General features: G+C 41.7%; 1 protein-coding gene across 2 annotated transcripts in view; it reads right to left on the reverse strand.

Annotated features, from left to right (window-relative positions):
• BRF1 (BRF1, RNA polymerase III transcription initiation factor subunit) overlaps nucleotides 1-17,162 on the reverse strand; it is a 180,398-nt gene that overhangs the window by 45,360 nt on the left and 117,876 nt on the right. For both annotated transcript variants that reach the window (XM_009273366.1, XM_019470509.1), the window contains exons 12-15: nucleotides 8,735-8,796; nucleotides 6,449-6,530; nucleotides 6,296-6,351; nucleotides 4,182-4,438 (exon numbers count right to left, since the gene is read on the reverse strand). In XM_009273366.1, coding sequence (XP_009271641.1) covers nucleotides 4,182-4,438; nucleotides 6,296-6,351; nucleotides 6,449-6,530; nucleotides 8,735-8,796 — 457 coding nt within the window. The remainder of the gene's footprint in view (nucleotides 1-4,181; nucleotides 4,439-6,295; nucleotides 6,352-6,448; nucleotides 6,531-8,734; nucleotides 8,797-17,162) is intronic.

A 17,162-nucleotide genomic window follows, 5' to 3' on the forward strand; every position in this document is an offset into this window, starting at 1 on the left:
GACGTCATGCTCAGTACATAAACTGGGGGGAGTTGGCCGGGGGGGCAGCAACCGCTGCTCGGGGACTGGCTGGGCGTCACTCAGCGGGTGGTGAGCAATTGCATTGTGCATCACTTGCTTTGTATATTTTGCTTATTCTATTATTATTATTATTATTATACTTTATATTATTTCCATTATTAAACTGTTTTTATCTCAACCCACAAGTTTTCTCACTTTTACTCTTCTGATTCTCTCCCCCATCCCACCGGGGCGGGGGGAGTGAGCAAGCGGCTGTGTGGTGCTCAGTTGCTGACTGGGGTTAAACCACGACAAAGTGGCAATTGTTCTTTTCTAGGAGTTCAACATATTATTCTTATGCTTCATACGCACAGAAGACATTAGTGAAGATAAACTGTGCAACTGGTAATTGAAATTAAAGTTGCAACATCTATTATGGTAACATCCACCGTGCCACATCTCTAAAACTGTGCAACTGGTAATTGAAATTAAAGTTGCAACATCTATTATGGTAACATCCACCGTGCCACATCTCTAACACACCGAGAATGAAACAGCTTTTGCGTATGAAGCACCAATTGTGGTACCCACTGGAACAAAAATGCATTAAGAAATGTAATGAAATACATTTAAACAACATAAAAATTCCTGAAATTACTTACATTGCCATTACCAGTCTTCTACCATCTTGACAGATACAATAAGTAAAACCCCGGTATAATTCTGGGAGATGTGTCTGAGAAAAGCATGTCTTTTTCTAAAACTCAAAAAGTTGCACAGCATTCACAGTAAAGAAACCTGTTCAAAAATCCAGTTTGCTTCTGAAAATATTGATGTATATAATGTCTACTCATCTAAAAAGGAGAAATCTGCATGATCTTTGGAAGAATTCTTTGAAAGTACCTTCCTAACAAAATTTCAGAAAATACCAAACATTTCCAAGATTTCAGAATCAGGATTTTTTAATGAAATAACATGCAGATAAACTTTGGAATCCAAGTAAATATTAAGTGATTATAGTAGCAACAAAACTATATTAAAAGGGCCACCAACTGAAAGAATATCCAGTTTAAGCATGCTCCTGGGACCATGCTTAGCATTCCAGCTCTTTATAAACTTCTTGCAAATCAACAACTTTTTACAAAACTGTAAAATTTGCTTACTATTATTACATCAGTAAACAAAAGCTTTTCCAATATTTTAACTGATTAACACTGTAACTGCTAGTTTATGTCATATTAAAAAAAGAAAAACCACCCAGAGATTGCACCATCTCTGGCTGGGTTAACCATTTTTTAGAGATAATCTGGAGTCCTCTATGTGGAAATAACAGCACAGAGTATTTTATAGCAAGGGGCAATTAGAAAGATGGAGATGAAGATCAACTTCCTATTTCCAGGGTGCCACATACGGTATATGAAGATGATTTCCAAGACACGTGACAAACTTGGCTGCATCATCTGTCCAAACCTGGTGAGGTATGTAAAATCTTGGCTTGCAAAAGGAAATCAATAAAGATATTTATTTATTTAAAAAAAAAAAAAAAAAATCTGCTTTCCTAATTTTATACCTTTACAAAAGTGCTGCTTTAATCACCAAGGATGAGTATTCTTTTCCTAGCCTGTAAAGCTCCCTGTAACTTGGTACTGGTACCTTCTAATTGGGATCAGGACTAAATGAGTAGCTCCTTAAAATCTGACTATAACTCAGATGAACTAAAGGACCGGATCAAAGCACGGTTATGCAAGGTGCTACTGCAGTCAAATCCAGCTTACTAAATATTTAAGACATATAAAGATAAACACACAGGACTGTAAATCACTACAAACCAAAATGGTTAGCAAGATCTCTGCAAATGCCTCCTGGATAAAGATACATTATGTGCTTCATTCATTTTCTAATAAGCAATGTTCAGGGGTTTTACTATTATTAATTGCATATAAATTACCACGATTTTTGTATCACTGGGAAAGTATTTAGCCATTCACCTCTCAGAGGAACAATGCTGAACAAAGGCAATGAATGCATGGCATATAAGAACAATGCAGAACACAGAAATTTATGCATGCCATTTAAAAGGCACGGCATTTAGACTACTAGCAAAAAAATCAAAAGTATGTCATAAATCTTTAATTGTAAGGAAAAAAAAGTCCAACTAATGGTTTGCCAAGTCCTTGATATTATTTGAGCAAGAACACTGCCTGCTTCTGGAGTGCAAAATCTCCTTAACTCACATATCTGCATGTATCCCCAATCTCCCCTGAAGTGTTCTGCTGCAAAATTCATTGTATCCGAGATCTGCTAATCATCACCAGGAAACTCTGTTATGCATCTTAAGGACGTACTTTAGGTTCTCAAGAGGAAAAATAAACATGTTTTATTAGCTGCTTTTGGAAAATACTGATTTGTATTTATTTAGAAACCTTTTCAAGTTGCACCACTGTTAAATTAAATATTTATGGCATGATTTTCCAAAGAGATTAACACCTGTTAAGAGTTTAACATGCTGACTTCAACAGGAGCTCCGAGCGCCCAACATTTCTGCAAACCTCAGAAGTGACAAGGTTCAGACGTGGTGAAGCAGCTCGAGCGTGGATGTTACTGCTGAGCTCTGAAATGCAACCGGGATCCTGCCCAGCCCCTACTTCCCATTGCAGCATTGCATTTCAGACAACTGAATCGGCCATATTTTACTAGAAATACCAGAAATATGACTCATTAATACCTGTTAAATCCAAATAAAGCATAGGCTAAATGCTGTTAGTTAATCCTCAATGCGTCTTCACTTTCCTTCACTAGTGGAAAACTTATGTGCTTGGGTCATTAGACATCACCTCAAGTAGCAACTTATAGAGGAGACTAAAATCCACAGTGAGCCAAGAACTGGAAAGCAAAGCTGTTGATATTAAGAGTGAGAAGTTGAACGAGGATGAAGCCATCTTGCTAAAATACAGAATAAAGAAGGTACAGCAAAGAAAGAAAAGACGCTTGGTACACTGCAAAATCCTGTATCCTGGTGACAGTGAGGCCAGAGGCGCGGTCTTCAATTTTGGCTGAGAAGCAAAGCTTTGGCTTTGGCATTTGGCTTCTCAGCCAAAACTGAAGACCGCGCCTCTGGCCTCACTGCCAAATGAAGTCAAAATAAGGGGTTTAGGTCTAGTCATCCTCATTTTGCTTAGCTTCTGAGGGACATGCACTTACTAACTCTCCCAGCTTCATGTTTTCAAGTATCCTACATCTCCCATTTTTGTACGAATAGATGATTTCTTGCCGCCCTCCCACCCTCCCTGGCCCTTTACCCGCTCTCATCTGCAACACACACCTAAATCTGAACTATTGGAGCAAGACACTGTCTTCCATTTCAGAATGAAACACCAAAATTTCCTTGTGGCATCAGGCCTATACTTCTGGAAGCAAAAAACTGTGTATTTTAGGCAGTAAATAAACATATAGCATCTAAGCAAGAAATTACTATACATAGGCACGATTCAAATGATCATCCGACATGATTTCATAAACTGAAGACAAATAAAATAGTTGAGTATTGCAGATAGGACACATCAATCTCCTCAAACACTTTACAGCACACTACAAATCTGCCCGGCAAGTCGAATATTTTACTCATTAAAATAGTAGCTTTCATCACACTATAAAACATTTGCAAATGCAGACCAGGAAACCGACAAGCTTATTTACTGTAAAGCTCTATATTTGTGTCATCAATTAACAACAAAAGTTTGGAATAAAACTAAAATAAAAGCTAATCAAAACAGTTAGCTCTCGAAACAGATGGGAACTGTATTTTTCAAGTCAAGCAAAAAGCCAAAGCTTTCAAACATTTAGTGTCATGTCAGCTGATACAGACAACTTAGAAAGGAAGGACAGCAAATGTCAGGAGTATATGAAGAAAAGGTGTCCCCGGCCGAAAGATTCACGTTTATGAATTTCCATTGATTTTTTTTTTTTTTTTTGGCTTCAGGATGATTAACTCGCACCAAAGCAGACCTCTGATATGTGAGCTATAAATAAGGTGCCGCCGTGACACTGCAGGCAAAATAAATAAAAACAGAGCTCCGACATTATTTTAGCCTCAAACAAATGTTTCAGTCCCTACATTGTCTGGCTCAGAAAGATACATAGACAGTCTCACAGACAGAGATACAAATGAACAATTGCAGTACCTTTTTCCCACACTGTTTACAGGGTTGGCTATATTCCTACTGGCAATAGATTTTCTTCTTGACAGCTTCTTGGTGTTGGTGCTGTCATCAGTGCTGTCATCCTCTTTCTTTGGTGTGTTACTTCCTTTGCTGTTCAGGTCCCTTAGCACATTATAATTAATTTTACTTGAGATTTTCTTCTGTTCTAACATCTTTTCAATTGCCTCTCCTGCTGTGCTGGCTTGAATTGGCTCCCGCTTCTTTGCAGATTTCTTTGGCTTAATTAAAATATAAAATTAGTGATGTAGATACAAACAAAGTTTCCGTGAAGCAGAAGGGCGAGCTGCAGCTCAGCAGTCCTGGCTCAGGTGCTGCTGATGCGGGGATGCAGGCGATGCGGCCGGGCTAAGCCAGCGCTCCCTCTCCTGCCACTCAGCGGGACCGAGAGGTCTCTTCCCTCCGAGAGGTAAGTGTTCACTTTTTGCCAAATGCCCACACAGTTTATTACAAATTTTTTACTTAGTATTTGTAATGCTGCCAGAGAAGAAACATGGGCCATTTCTCACGCATGGAAAAGAAAAAGGGAGTCAACTCCTGTTACAGGAACAGGGACCCTGATAGCATTGCCCAGCATGGAAATAAAGAAATTCCCCTGCTAAAATTGCCTTTGAAGTTAGAGTCAAGCTGGGTCACGACTCCCCTAAGCACTGACAACTCCGTATCGAAACTGCAACGGTATTTTATATCAAGTTCGAACGCGGCGTGGGAGACCATCTACCCAACTCCTCCTCCACACTGAAAAAGGCCAAGAATACTAGCAGCAGCTTTCTAAGCGTGGACTGGCATCAATGCCGACGGATAGGAAGCAGGAGGCTGCAGACACACGAGCGCAGCGGCAATGTCACCTGCAACGGCCCTTCCCAGGCAAACGCTGCCAGCCCAAGCCCAGCGTTGCGCTGCGGAGGTTGATGCTGCGCAGAGCCAGACAAAGAGAAATGACACCGGAGAACATTTCTAGCCATGTCCAACGCCTGGGTAGGTATGGAAAAAGAAAGAACCTCTGTTTCTCATTTGGCATTTTCCTTTTCAAAGGAAGGTTTTAACACCAAGCGCTGCAGGAGATTTATTTTTTAATGGATAATAGCCCCTCTGTTTACCTACATGGGTCAAGTGCTACCTTGAAATTGGAAAGCACTATATTAATCAAGTTCTACTCGAGCTGTCAGAAACAATACAGAGTTAGAGAAAAACTCCTGTGTTGTCCGAACAAAAAGGTGGGTGTTTGGGCTATTTGGCGGTGCCAACGAGTTATACAATTTTGAAAATTGCTGGTAGACTGCCACGTCTCCGTAAGTGCAGGATGAATGAGAAACTCTGAAGCATAGAACAGTGTTTCATTGTCTGGTTTTGTTTTTATTGTTGAAATACCTAGGGGAAGTAGGAAACTCTGTCTTTCGCATTAGTTGGAAAAAAAGATAGAGGATATACACACTAAAAACTAACATGGATTTTAGTTGCATGTGGAAGATTTGACTTGTCACTCGCTCAATTACACAAAATACTAATGCCGTAAATCGTGAATATATGGCCAATTAGGCTGCTTTAAACTGCTAAACATGGAGACAGGACATGCCATTTGTTAACATAACTGTCGCATTCTTTATGAAAGGTAGAACAAAATATTCCTTCAAGTGACTGTAACAAGGATCTGTTCAGTTCTTCATAAAGAAATCATTATTGCAAGAGCAAAGAAAGCTACTGAAGTTATGGCAAGTACAAACAAATTCCCCATGCACACGTTAAAAAAAAATTAAGCATGTCTTAAGACCTGTATTTAAATAAGCAAGCAATTAGGACAGCAATCATAAATGCAAAGAGCTAGCTCTGACTTTGCCATGCACAGAATTTTCTCACAATAGTAATTTAAAATAAAAGTTTGGGCAAGAAAGTGTTTTACTCACCACCTGAAAAGTTATAGCCTTGTATTTCAATAACAGGTAGAGATACAATAGCTTTTGCTCGTTTAGTGGTGACCTGTACCATTATGCCCATACATCCTACATGGAGCTGATCAGTAAATGTAAGGAATTTCCAGGACATTTTCAGACAGACACAATTAGCACACAGTTTAATACCTTGTGTTCCTTATAAATCCCAAGTTCTTTCTCTTTTGCTATTCTTGCTTCCTTTTCTGAAAGATGACAAAAGGGTAACCAGCATGAAGATTACACAGACTGCATATTTCAGCAACACTGGCCAAAAGGAGAATTTCAGTCCTATATACTTACCTTTTTGTTCCTTCAAATAATCTGCATTTTCTTTCATCCACAGCTCTGCTTTTATCTGAGCTTCTGTTTCGTTAAGTATATACTAAAAGACAAAACAAGTTTATCTACTTTCAGAAATCAACTTGAAAACCACAGAGCAAAACTGAATTGAAAAACCACTGCCAAGGTCAATTCATGTTCTGTTTTTTAAAATACATTAATAAAAGAAAATATGACTGAGATGTGACAATCAGAGAGCATTTCTAGTAACTTCTAAAGCTGGCAAAAACCAACATGTTTTCAAAAACAGTGCTTGGTTTCCAAACTATGATGGGGTGACCAAAAACCATCCAGGACTCATTGTACGTGGTCTGTAATTAACCTAAAATGATCCTGGGTTTATGATCTTTTTCAGATGATATGAGAGGGTATCATGACAACATGGCCGTCTGCAAGTAATTCTGTGTGTTGATGGTGGTCTGTAATTCAAACCAGTATGGGAACCATTGCCCTGCGCTACCAAAACAGAAACATGTGTCTTCTGGGTAGGTTTCTGTGAAGGTTTAGGCACAGTTACTGAGTTCAATGGCCACATCTGTGTGAATGATACCACCTTAGATTGCGGGAGTTTTAGTCCTCTAGATTTTGGAGAGCTGGGTTCAGTAACCACATCTAGGCTTTTTTCAGTTAACTCTACTTAGTCTCGGTAACATCATTAGTAGGCGTGGAGCTGTAAAACATATCTAGAACCATTCAGATGAATTACAGAAATAAATAAACAGGTAGGTAGCAGGCAGGCCGGCAGGTTGGTAGATAGATCTCCTCTTCGATTACTTAAATGTAAAAATAAACCCAGTATTTAGCAACTGCCCATGAAACAAAAGTTCTCTACAGCCAATGCTGTTAGGGAGTGAAGAAATTCTGCAGAACGGAGAAGACAAATTGGTTCATCCTTCATGAACAAGACACTTTAGTTTTAAGCAGCGGACCCAAGACTTGTAAAACGATGTTTAAGTGCAAGAAAAACAATCTGAGATTTCTCCATCTTACGGGTTTGTGCATTCGAGATTTTCTCCCAAGCAAAATGTACATATAGGATTTTATGAGAAAAATAACTCCAGTCAAATGAAACTAATGCAGGGAGGAGTCCTTCCTCGGAGGGCGAACGAGAGGAGCAAACAGCTGTGCAAGTCCTGGTTTATCAGACCAATATTTTCACTCTTTCGTCTGCTTCTATCAAAGGTGAGCTGTAATAGTAAAACTCACTTCCTCCTAGCTCAGTTATTCATCCTTCTTATGATTTTAGAAAGTTCATAATCCTGAGCTTACATTACAGTCTATTGCCATGGAAATGAACATGAGGTCATAAAAGCAGAGTTATGACCTCATCACAGATCCTAGGAGGAGGAGAAAATGTGCTTGTTCTTCCCCCGCATTTGTTTAAATTATGGACCTGCTATACTGAAAATCTTCAGCCTCCCCGGTCCCTCCATACCACGTCTGCTTGATTCACAAGACCCCTCCTAACACCCAGCCTAGCAAAACCCGCTTCACGGCTGAAGTCAAACTGAGCATTTTCCTGCTCCTTCATCAATCGCCAACAACATTCTGCAGATCAGTAATCCCTATGCAACCTCATCGCTCTCAATGATTTTGTACCCCAAAAGGAATTTTTAGCATTGGTGTTATCTGTTCAAATTACTCTTTAAACCAGCGTGGCAGCTCGAGAGGGCATCAGGCTCAGAGTCAGGAGAGCCGGACTCTGTGGCGTGTTCAAGTGTTGACCTGCTGCGTGGCCTTCAACAAGCCGTCTTCCACAACTGTCTGTCTGTCATATTCAGGCTATATCGTAAAGGGTCTCTTTCACTGCCACACAAATAATAATAAATCCAGAAAATGTTACAGAAATCTTTGAGAGAACACAGAAGCTGTATACACTGGGTTTACAGTTTGGTTTCCATGGCAGCCTCCTATGTTGAATATATCTTAACTAAATAATGAATTTAGAGCTCCACCAAACTTTTAAAAGTCCTTCTTCAGAATAAAAGACGTTCTAAAACATAATTATTCCAGCACGGTAAGAGCGAGCAGCACCAGCAGTCTCATAGATATAAAACTTGGGCAAGGAACACCAAATTCACAGGCTTGCGTGAACGTGAGTTTTGATCTCAGATCACTGAAATCCCTTGAACCTCTCTATAGATCAGAGCGAAGAGGCAGTGAGGGGAGAGGACAAAGCAGGTAAGAACCATTTTTCTTTCTCAGATACCCAAATGCAGAGACACCCAGGATAAGAGGGCACCTTACCCGATCTATTTCACTGTCGTCGATCCCACTCAGGTCTAATTCACCATCTCCTGTATTCTCACCTACAGAAAAGAACACATTTTAATTAGGCGGATGTTTGTTCAAAATCAATCACAATTCACGTTCTACGGTAAAGTAATACTTAACAATCGTCCTTCAGAGATTTGCATCCTTCCGTGTTCATCCAGCAGGTTTAAGGCGTTGCTGAGTATTTTCGATATTGGGGGTACACGCACGCACAAATTCACCACATTGAATTCATTTAAAATTCAGGAACTGGTACGGTCCTCCTCAGTACTAAAAATCTGCCGAACACTTCCAGTTGCCTTTTTTTTTGCCATTTTAATTTACAGCCACAATGTTCACCAGGAAGCTGGGGAAACCATTTTAGGAAGATGACCATTTTTCTTTCATCACAACATGAATTTCTCTGTCAGAGCCTATAGGTCAATGATTCATCTGTAAATTATGACTTAGAAAATATTTTCTGATTTCAGGGAAGCAGCATGGACCAGTGAATAACACATCATGCCGACAGTCATGCCATGGCTTTCTTCTTGATTCTGATCTATCATCATTTGAAGCACTTACCTCATACCAGTTCTGTAAAAAGATGTGTATTAGTTTTTCTATCTGTAAAATGGGAATTATTAAAACATTTCCAAATTTTAAAATAACTTTTAAAAGCTATGGAAGGGTCTAGAGAAATGTTAAACAGTAATGACTTTCTGTAATTACAATTTCACTGTAATTTTTCTAGCTTTGTATTTATTAAGACTTCTTCTGAAAACACATTTTTTAATATTCTATCCATTAAAAAGCATAACAGCGCAGAAGTGAGGCCTAATTTGGGACTGGCACAATGTACAGCAGCAAAACCTGATTTTCCACATCACGTTAATGTACAGTAGTAATACACTATTAATGTAGTCCAGGTAGAGAAGAAAATAAATTATTCAAGAAAGACTTATGCTGGGGAATGAAGCAATCTTCTTGGTCATCTCCATTACATCTAATCAAGACTAGACAAGGGATGACCTAACCAGTTTACTTGCAGAAAAAAACCCCAACAAATTAAGTTTCAACAATCTGCAATAACGAATTAAAACTGAAACGGTGCAGAAGAGCTTGGCATCTTCACGGTTCCTGCTCCCCAGTCCTGGGGATGTGCCTCCCCACAAACCAAGACCTTTGAAGAATGGTTTGATTCTCCAGCCTGGTGCTCTCCCGCGGAGCAGAGCTCCTGAGCAGTGTGGAGGACCAGTAGAGGACCGGGAAGGCAGCTGCAGCATTTTGATCCAATGGCAGGTTATGGCAACGCGGAGCCTCGAGGCTTGAGGAGCACCAAATGGTGAAGACAAGCAAAGGTAGGCATTACGAGCATTCCCAGAAGATACGGACAATGCTCCGCTTGACAAAACTCAGGCGTTTAAACCAGTTGCCTGAAGTACGTGAAATCACAGGGTCAGGAATCCAACCAAAACAACTAGTTAGGAAAAAAGGCTGCGCTTCTTGAGGCGGTGCAAAGGATCTGGCTGCTCAACTCAACAGACATTTACTGGTATCAGACACCAAGTGCTCACAAATGTCTTTTCAAAATCCACCTTAAACAACCAACAGAAAGTTTTAAACTCTTTCCATACCAAGTCATACGCAAAACGGGTTTCACCCCGAAGAAAATGTCCTCTTGCAGGGAGCCGCATAATACTGCATCTTGATTTTCTTCTGAGATTGTCTCATAAAAGTAGTATCTTTACCAATTCAGTAATCTGATGCTAATATGAATGAAAAGGCCTTAAGGAACATTTCTCATTGCCCTTACATTTAGAAATTAACTGTACTTCAGCCCCAGGCACCAGATTTACTTTACAACCTTTTTCCTCAAAAATACTTTAAAAGTGTAAAAGATTTTATAATAACTATATAATTGTTCAGTACATTTGCTTTTCTTCTGGTCTGATCTCTATATAGTGCAGTAAGAGCAGAACTTTCTGCACCAGGGCCACCAGCTCCTCGTGCAGGCACCCCGCTACCAGGCAGGCAGGGATGCGACCCAAGGACATGGCAAAGCACGCCCTGGCTCGAGGCTGGAGAGGAACAGCAAGGTGACAAAATACGTCCTGGTGGTTTGCTGCCTCTTTAATATAACTCACTGGAATTTTTTTAGCAAACCGTAATCATGCAAAGCGCAGAGAGGAATTACTGTATGCCACATCACCCACGGGAGTCCAGGGTATACTGCAAAACAGCACTACACGTCTCTCCCGCTGGAACCGAGATACAAATTTCCAGTGACCAAAATGCTTAAATATTCACCGAGGAAAGTAGTAAATACTGTAGTCTAGTGTCTGAGATGCCTTCCCAGGAGATTGTCCACCTGGATCCAAGAAATGTTTCATTACACAAAATAAAATAGCTCGACAGCAGAGTGCAAGAGTGTGCCCAGGCCAGAATAACCTGGCTCCTAGGTCGGAAGGAGTTTGTGCAGAAATGGGACTCGAACCGGATCGCCCATATTCTGGGTAAGTGCTTTAACCATCAAGTTGTAGGACAAAAGGGGGGATGGCCTCCCCCTTCTTTGTGTTATCTACCTTTTGTTTCCTCAAGGTGTTGGGGGGAAAAACCCCAACTTTCAATCTGGTTGATCTGAGTGAATAAAGGATTCTTTTTTTTTTCCATATTCATTGCACCAGATAAACTGTCAACTATCTACACAGGCTTGGAATTAGGGACAAAGAAAAAGGGAGCCAACCTCAAAAATCATTAAGTTCTGAAAATCGCAGGCTAGAAAATCAAAATTTGGAAGTGGTGACGGAACTACTCAAGTCACTGCTCAACTTTACATAAAATCGCATCCCAAAATTATCTGTTGTAAAAACTGCCACAGCATCTTAAGAACACTAAAAATATCCCACTGAAATGAAGCTGCCGCTGCTTTTATTCATCATTAAACACCTCGCTCCTCCTATACCCTGCTATATTTTTGTATCAGAGGTTTAAAATTTAATATGTCACAGTACAGTAGGTATCTGTTCCCTTATACAGCCCTAATATGCTAGACTGAACATGATGTAATTTCAGGCACCATGAACAATTTCCCATGTCATTTTAAATATAACTTGTTACTGAATTAGGTGCCAGTTTTTCTTATTGGATCAATTAGCAACGGGGACGGAAAACTCATTCTCCAACTGGTAAATTGCAGAGAAGAATCCAGAAGCAAGTTATACGTAATAAGCATTTCTTAGACCCCATAATGGCAGTAGAGGGAGTAATTGCAGGATATCCCTCTGCCTGCAAGTCGTCCTTTTTCCTGCCAAGGCGATAGGCATTCATTAAATGCAAGGGGCTTTTCAGAAGAGAAGGTGCCTTCAAATCCCTAGTTTAACGCTTTCACTGAGAAAAAAAATACGTGTTTTGTTACGGAATGCCAATTCAAAACAGAATACATCCGTTTTGAGCTGAAAATTTCCACGGCAATCGTTTCCAACAGGAGTAGACCCTACCAGCCATAAATATCCGTCTGCTCGATGTTATATGGCTCACTCCAGGGCATGGAAAGTAAACCCCTTGCTTTTTTATATACCAGAAAGATCTTCCCAGCTGCTAAACTTTTCAAAACAATTTCTAAATGATCATTTTCTCTTTTAATAAAAGGGTCAAAATGAAATGTTCGACGAAATAAAAACACAGATGTGGTCAACATCTGGTCCAACCTCTTAAAAGCTTATTTAAAAGCAGTAGCGTCACGTGGCATGGCTCTTAGACATGCGGATTTCTTCTGTTAAGAAAAACAACCACTTTACTGCAGGGCACAGGCAAAAAATAAGTTGGGTGTTAAAAATACCCCCCCACACACCCAAATCCAGTTCTTAAATGAAAGTACCATTGGAAAGAGCGTAGAGCGAGGCAGTGAGGAGCAGCCTACTCCATCCTCACCTAACATCTCCGTGGCAAGCAGAGGAGGACAGCACTTCTAGAGCTTTCCATCAAGGTCCCAAATCAGCTACATCCATGGCACTTAAAACCATCAGTCACCCAGCCATCTCCCCCAATATTTAAAAATAAAAATCCCCAAAAGCCCTTTCTTTACAGCTTTTTAACATCTTTCCAACCGACTCCAGTAGATGTGAGGGCTACAATCAGACACTGGGGATTAGGTTTGTAAACCTGTAGCATTATTTACTGTTCTTGTCATTACTAAATGCACGCTAAACCCTCTTTTAACACACCGCCTCCCCCTCTCCCTACCTCTGTGCAGCTAATTAAATGTATACATAGCACGCTATTATGGGGATTTATTACAGAAGAATCATGCCAGCCAATATATTTTAAACCCCACATTTTTAAAAACAGCCATGTGAAGAATGTGTTTTTCTGTTTCTATTACAGGAGGCAGCACTATTTATTGCTCTGCCCAGATAAGAGGATTTCCTTACAGACAGAAATGGAGGAAATCCTCCAGAGCAGATATAATAGAAGGCACTTGGTGCTCTGGTCCCATGCAGCAAATACACTCTCCGTCACACCGTTTCGTAGCAGTCAAAGAGCCGAAAGAGTTTAAACAAAGAACCCTTCCACCTATTCAGCACAACACCAGACACTAAGCACCCCAGCATTTAAGAAATACTTGGGAGCTAGAGCACGACAAAATCTGAAAATAGTTGGGAGAGGCTTTTTCACTAACAAAAATCCTTAAGCAACAAACCAAACGACCTGAGCCCAGGGCATCAGAAATAGCGGGATTGACTGTTATACTTGGGACTAGAGCACGACAAAATCTGAAAATAGTTGGGAGAGGCTTTTTCACTAACAAAAATCCTTAAGCAACAAACCAAACGACCTGAGCCCAGGGCATCAGAAATAGCGGGATTGACTGTTGCTCTCCAGGGAGGGATTAAAACCAACGGGAGCCACAGAAAGCTCCCGCAGATCGTCGGAGGAACCCGAGAGCGCAGAAACACTTTTGCAGCTAAATCTGATGAGCGATGCCGGTGCCACTTTGGGAGCTGCAAGGAGCGCGAAGGGAAGGCGGTAGCTTAGCGTCAAAAAAGGCACTGCACAACCGCACCAGAACATAATTGATTAGCTGATCAGAGGGGACAAGAACCCATCTGGAGGGGAAGATAACTGATTTACCGAGGGGCGTGAAGAGAACAGTCATTAAGCGTGGGTAACCGGGAGGGGAGCGGCAGCGGCGCAGGGCAGACAAAGTGCCGTAGCATCAGGTAGGGAAGAGAAATGGATGTGAAAATGCTGCAGTAGCAGCAGCGCGGCATGAAGTGCGGCGTACGAGGATCAATGGGTGTGCAAATGAACCTACCGCGCGTCAAGGGGTGAGCAGAGTCCATGGGTCCGTACGAGCGGGGTACGCTGTGAGTTTTATTAGTATGGGGCTAGGAGCCTCTGGAGCAGGCTGGCAGGTTATCTTGGCAGTTTTAAGCTGTTGCCAATCTCATTGCTCCGGATAAGGCACCTCTTTGTGCAATCCCAGCCGGCCCCGCCGTGCCCCCATCCCACAGCACGCACCCCACAGCTGCCAAGGGCTCGGGCTCCCCCCGGTCACCTTTGGCAATACCATCGTGTGCCATCGTAACAAAAGTACACCACAAAAACAGAACGTAAGGACAGAGCAAAATTAATTGCACTTACTGACAAAATAAGGTCACAAAACGGATGACGTGTATGCTCATATTTAAATGAAAACTCTTTTTATTTTATTGTACCTGAAGCCACCTTGAAAATTACAGCCTACTCCTTCATAGTGCCAATTCGACACCAGGATTTAGGTCTGACGGCGTACGGAGCACACGAGGCCACACATACAGCATAAAGATAAATGAAGTCTGTCACTTTATTATTTCCTTCTGCCAAGGCAAGGTTAAGGGGTCCTCTCCAGCCGAAGCCAAGTTTCCAGCCTGCTAGCTCCCTCAGAGAAAGCAAACACACTGCGCCATGCAGAGCGAGGCCCCTTCTTCCCAGAAACGTTCGTTCCTCCCGATGAGGGATGGCGGGAGCCATCGCTGGCCGGCGCCAGGCTGCCCAGCAGCACCAGGACACACAGCCCTGGCACTGCAAAGCGCCCACCAGCCGGCTCCTCACACTTGGACTATAAGAAGTGTAGAGTCAAAGCCCAAAAGGGTGAAAATGAAGGGCAAAGAGGGAAAAGACACAGTCTAATAAAAACGAAGAAATTGCACATATCTGCTACATACCCTACCATTGCAAGTGTGAGAGAGTGGCTGTGCAAGGTAAGCCTGTACAAAAGCAGGGATGTACAAGCTCATTAGCTCTTTCCTCGCTCCTATCCATTGAAAACAGGACCTTCTCACAAAGCAAAGAGGAACAAGAGCCGGGATCAGCCCCAGCTGGTTTGCAGTCACTGCATCAGGCTCATCCACGTCGCTGTAGGCAGAAGGAGGTTTTTGTACAAGATTCGGCCTTAACCCGGTGCAGAACTACAAACCCATCTTTATTAAGTGCCTGCGCCTCTATTTCCTCACACTGAGACTCAAGCTCCAGGTGCTACATCTCTCCCGCAGCAGCTGACTGACATCCGACAGCCTTCCCGCACTAGCCGCCTTCGTACGGCGGTTGCAGAACAATTATCCCATCGCAAGAACAGAATTTCAAATTTGTGTGCTTAATGATATATGGGAATGAATTATGAGAAAAGCTTTTCCTACAGTCAATCATCTCTCACAGAATTTTTGTTAGATACTGAACACATTTCTCATAAATTAAATTTCAATTTCGAAAAAAACCCAAACCACCAAACCCACTGCTTTTCTGGCAGCACATCCACACTGAAACAAATGCTATTGTTTCACCTCGCAGTCCAAGGAGGATCTAACCAAACCGCATCCACACATTTTATATACAGTTAAAGGTTATGCCACTAGTTTAACAGACACAGAAACTTGTTAACTTAAACACTAATCCATCAGAAAAACAGTTAATCACTCCATTCTTTCCACAAATCCTCCCTGCAATATATGTTTTTTAAAGCAGGTAGTACAAAAATAGTCCAGCAATAAACAATGCCTTCCTGATTCTGAAGATTTTTCTTTGAAAAGGTAAGCTTGTGCTTATTGAACTACATAGCAATATAAAAAGCCCTTCAGAAAAAATCCTTTCAACCTCCCAAAATAAATACAGCTGAAAGTTAAGCTTTTGAACTGAAGAACATCTTGACACTGTCCTCAAAACCAGCAGCAGATGTTCCTCTTCTGGAATAACGTTCATGTCCCCCCAACACCTTTTGAAAACAGTGAAAAAGAGCATCCTTTATGCAACCTACTTGATGCAACTCATCGTTCTTTTTTAAGCTCACAACCCTGCTGCCATGACCAAGTGCTTAGAGGACGGCTGCTCTGAACAATATGAAAACAGCTATTTTTTGCTGATGAAACCAATAACCATCAATGATCAACTTGACAAATACCCAGAAACATACTCATTAGCTACCACAAATGAAATTTTTCAGCTCCAAAGCCCAGAAATGGTACGAGCTCCCATGCACAGACACAAGTCTTCTCCAACTCATGATTTCTGTGTCTAGCAACGCCAAGACCGATCACAGCGCTCCTGCTGAAGGTGCAACACACTCACATCTCAGCGCTCGTCCACATATTCACCCCCTCCTGCCTCAGTAGTTATGAACTTAAAAGTTTTTAAAATGGAGACTATATAGACAGATTTCCCCTACTTATTGCTCTTTTCCATCCGACCACCAATTCCCTGCTGTATTTTCCTCCTTTGCCTTTCATGCTGTTCTTGGCATCTTTTCTCTCCTTTCCCTTCCCCCACCCTGCTTTCGTTTTGGTGCCTTCTGGCCTGTATTTTCTGCATTTTTTTAAATCTCTGCAGGGGTATCCAACAGTAACAGTTTATATAAAGGAAGAGGCCAGGGAGAAGAACTGACCAGCATCTTAATCAGTTCCCCTCTCCAAACCCTGCAAGTGCAAAACGCCGCCGTATCTCTTGCAGAGGGTGAGGGCTGTACAACGCCCTGGAGAGCCGACAGCAAAGGCAGCCGGGCTCAGATGAGTCTCCAGCTCACTTTCCCCATGCTGCCAGACCACCTTGTAAAACAGCAAGAGCACTTTACACCCGAGCCAGCCGTAAAGGGAACAGCTGGTTTAATGTTTAAGTGCTGAAGCATCATTTCTGCAACTGCAGCTCGCCGGTTAAGTAGCCAGGTCTTGCTGTGGGCACTAAATGCTCTGCTGTCCGTCCCTGCAAGCCCAGGATCCTTGGCTGGCCGGCGCTCAGCCACCCCAGCAGGACATATGTTTTATTGAGAAGCAAATATACTGCTGTAACATGCCGCCCTCCCTACACCAAATAAAATGAGACGGGGAGCTCTGCACTACTGAGAACTTAAAAGCAAATCCTAGCATTTTGCTTGCATTATTTTTATCTATAT

This window comes from Aptenodytes forsteri, unplaced genomic scaffold (assembly GCF_000699145.1).
Source record: "Aptenodytes forsteri isolate BGI_AS27 unplaced genomic scaffold, ASM69914v1 Scaffold479, whole genome shotgun sequence".
Classification (NCBI taxonomy): domain Eukaryota; kingdom Metazoa; phylum Chordata; class Aves; order Sphenisciformes; family Spheniscidae; genus Aptenodytes; species Aptenodytes forsteri.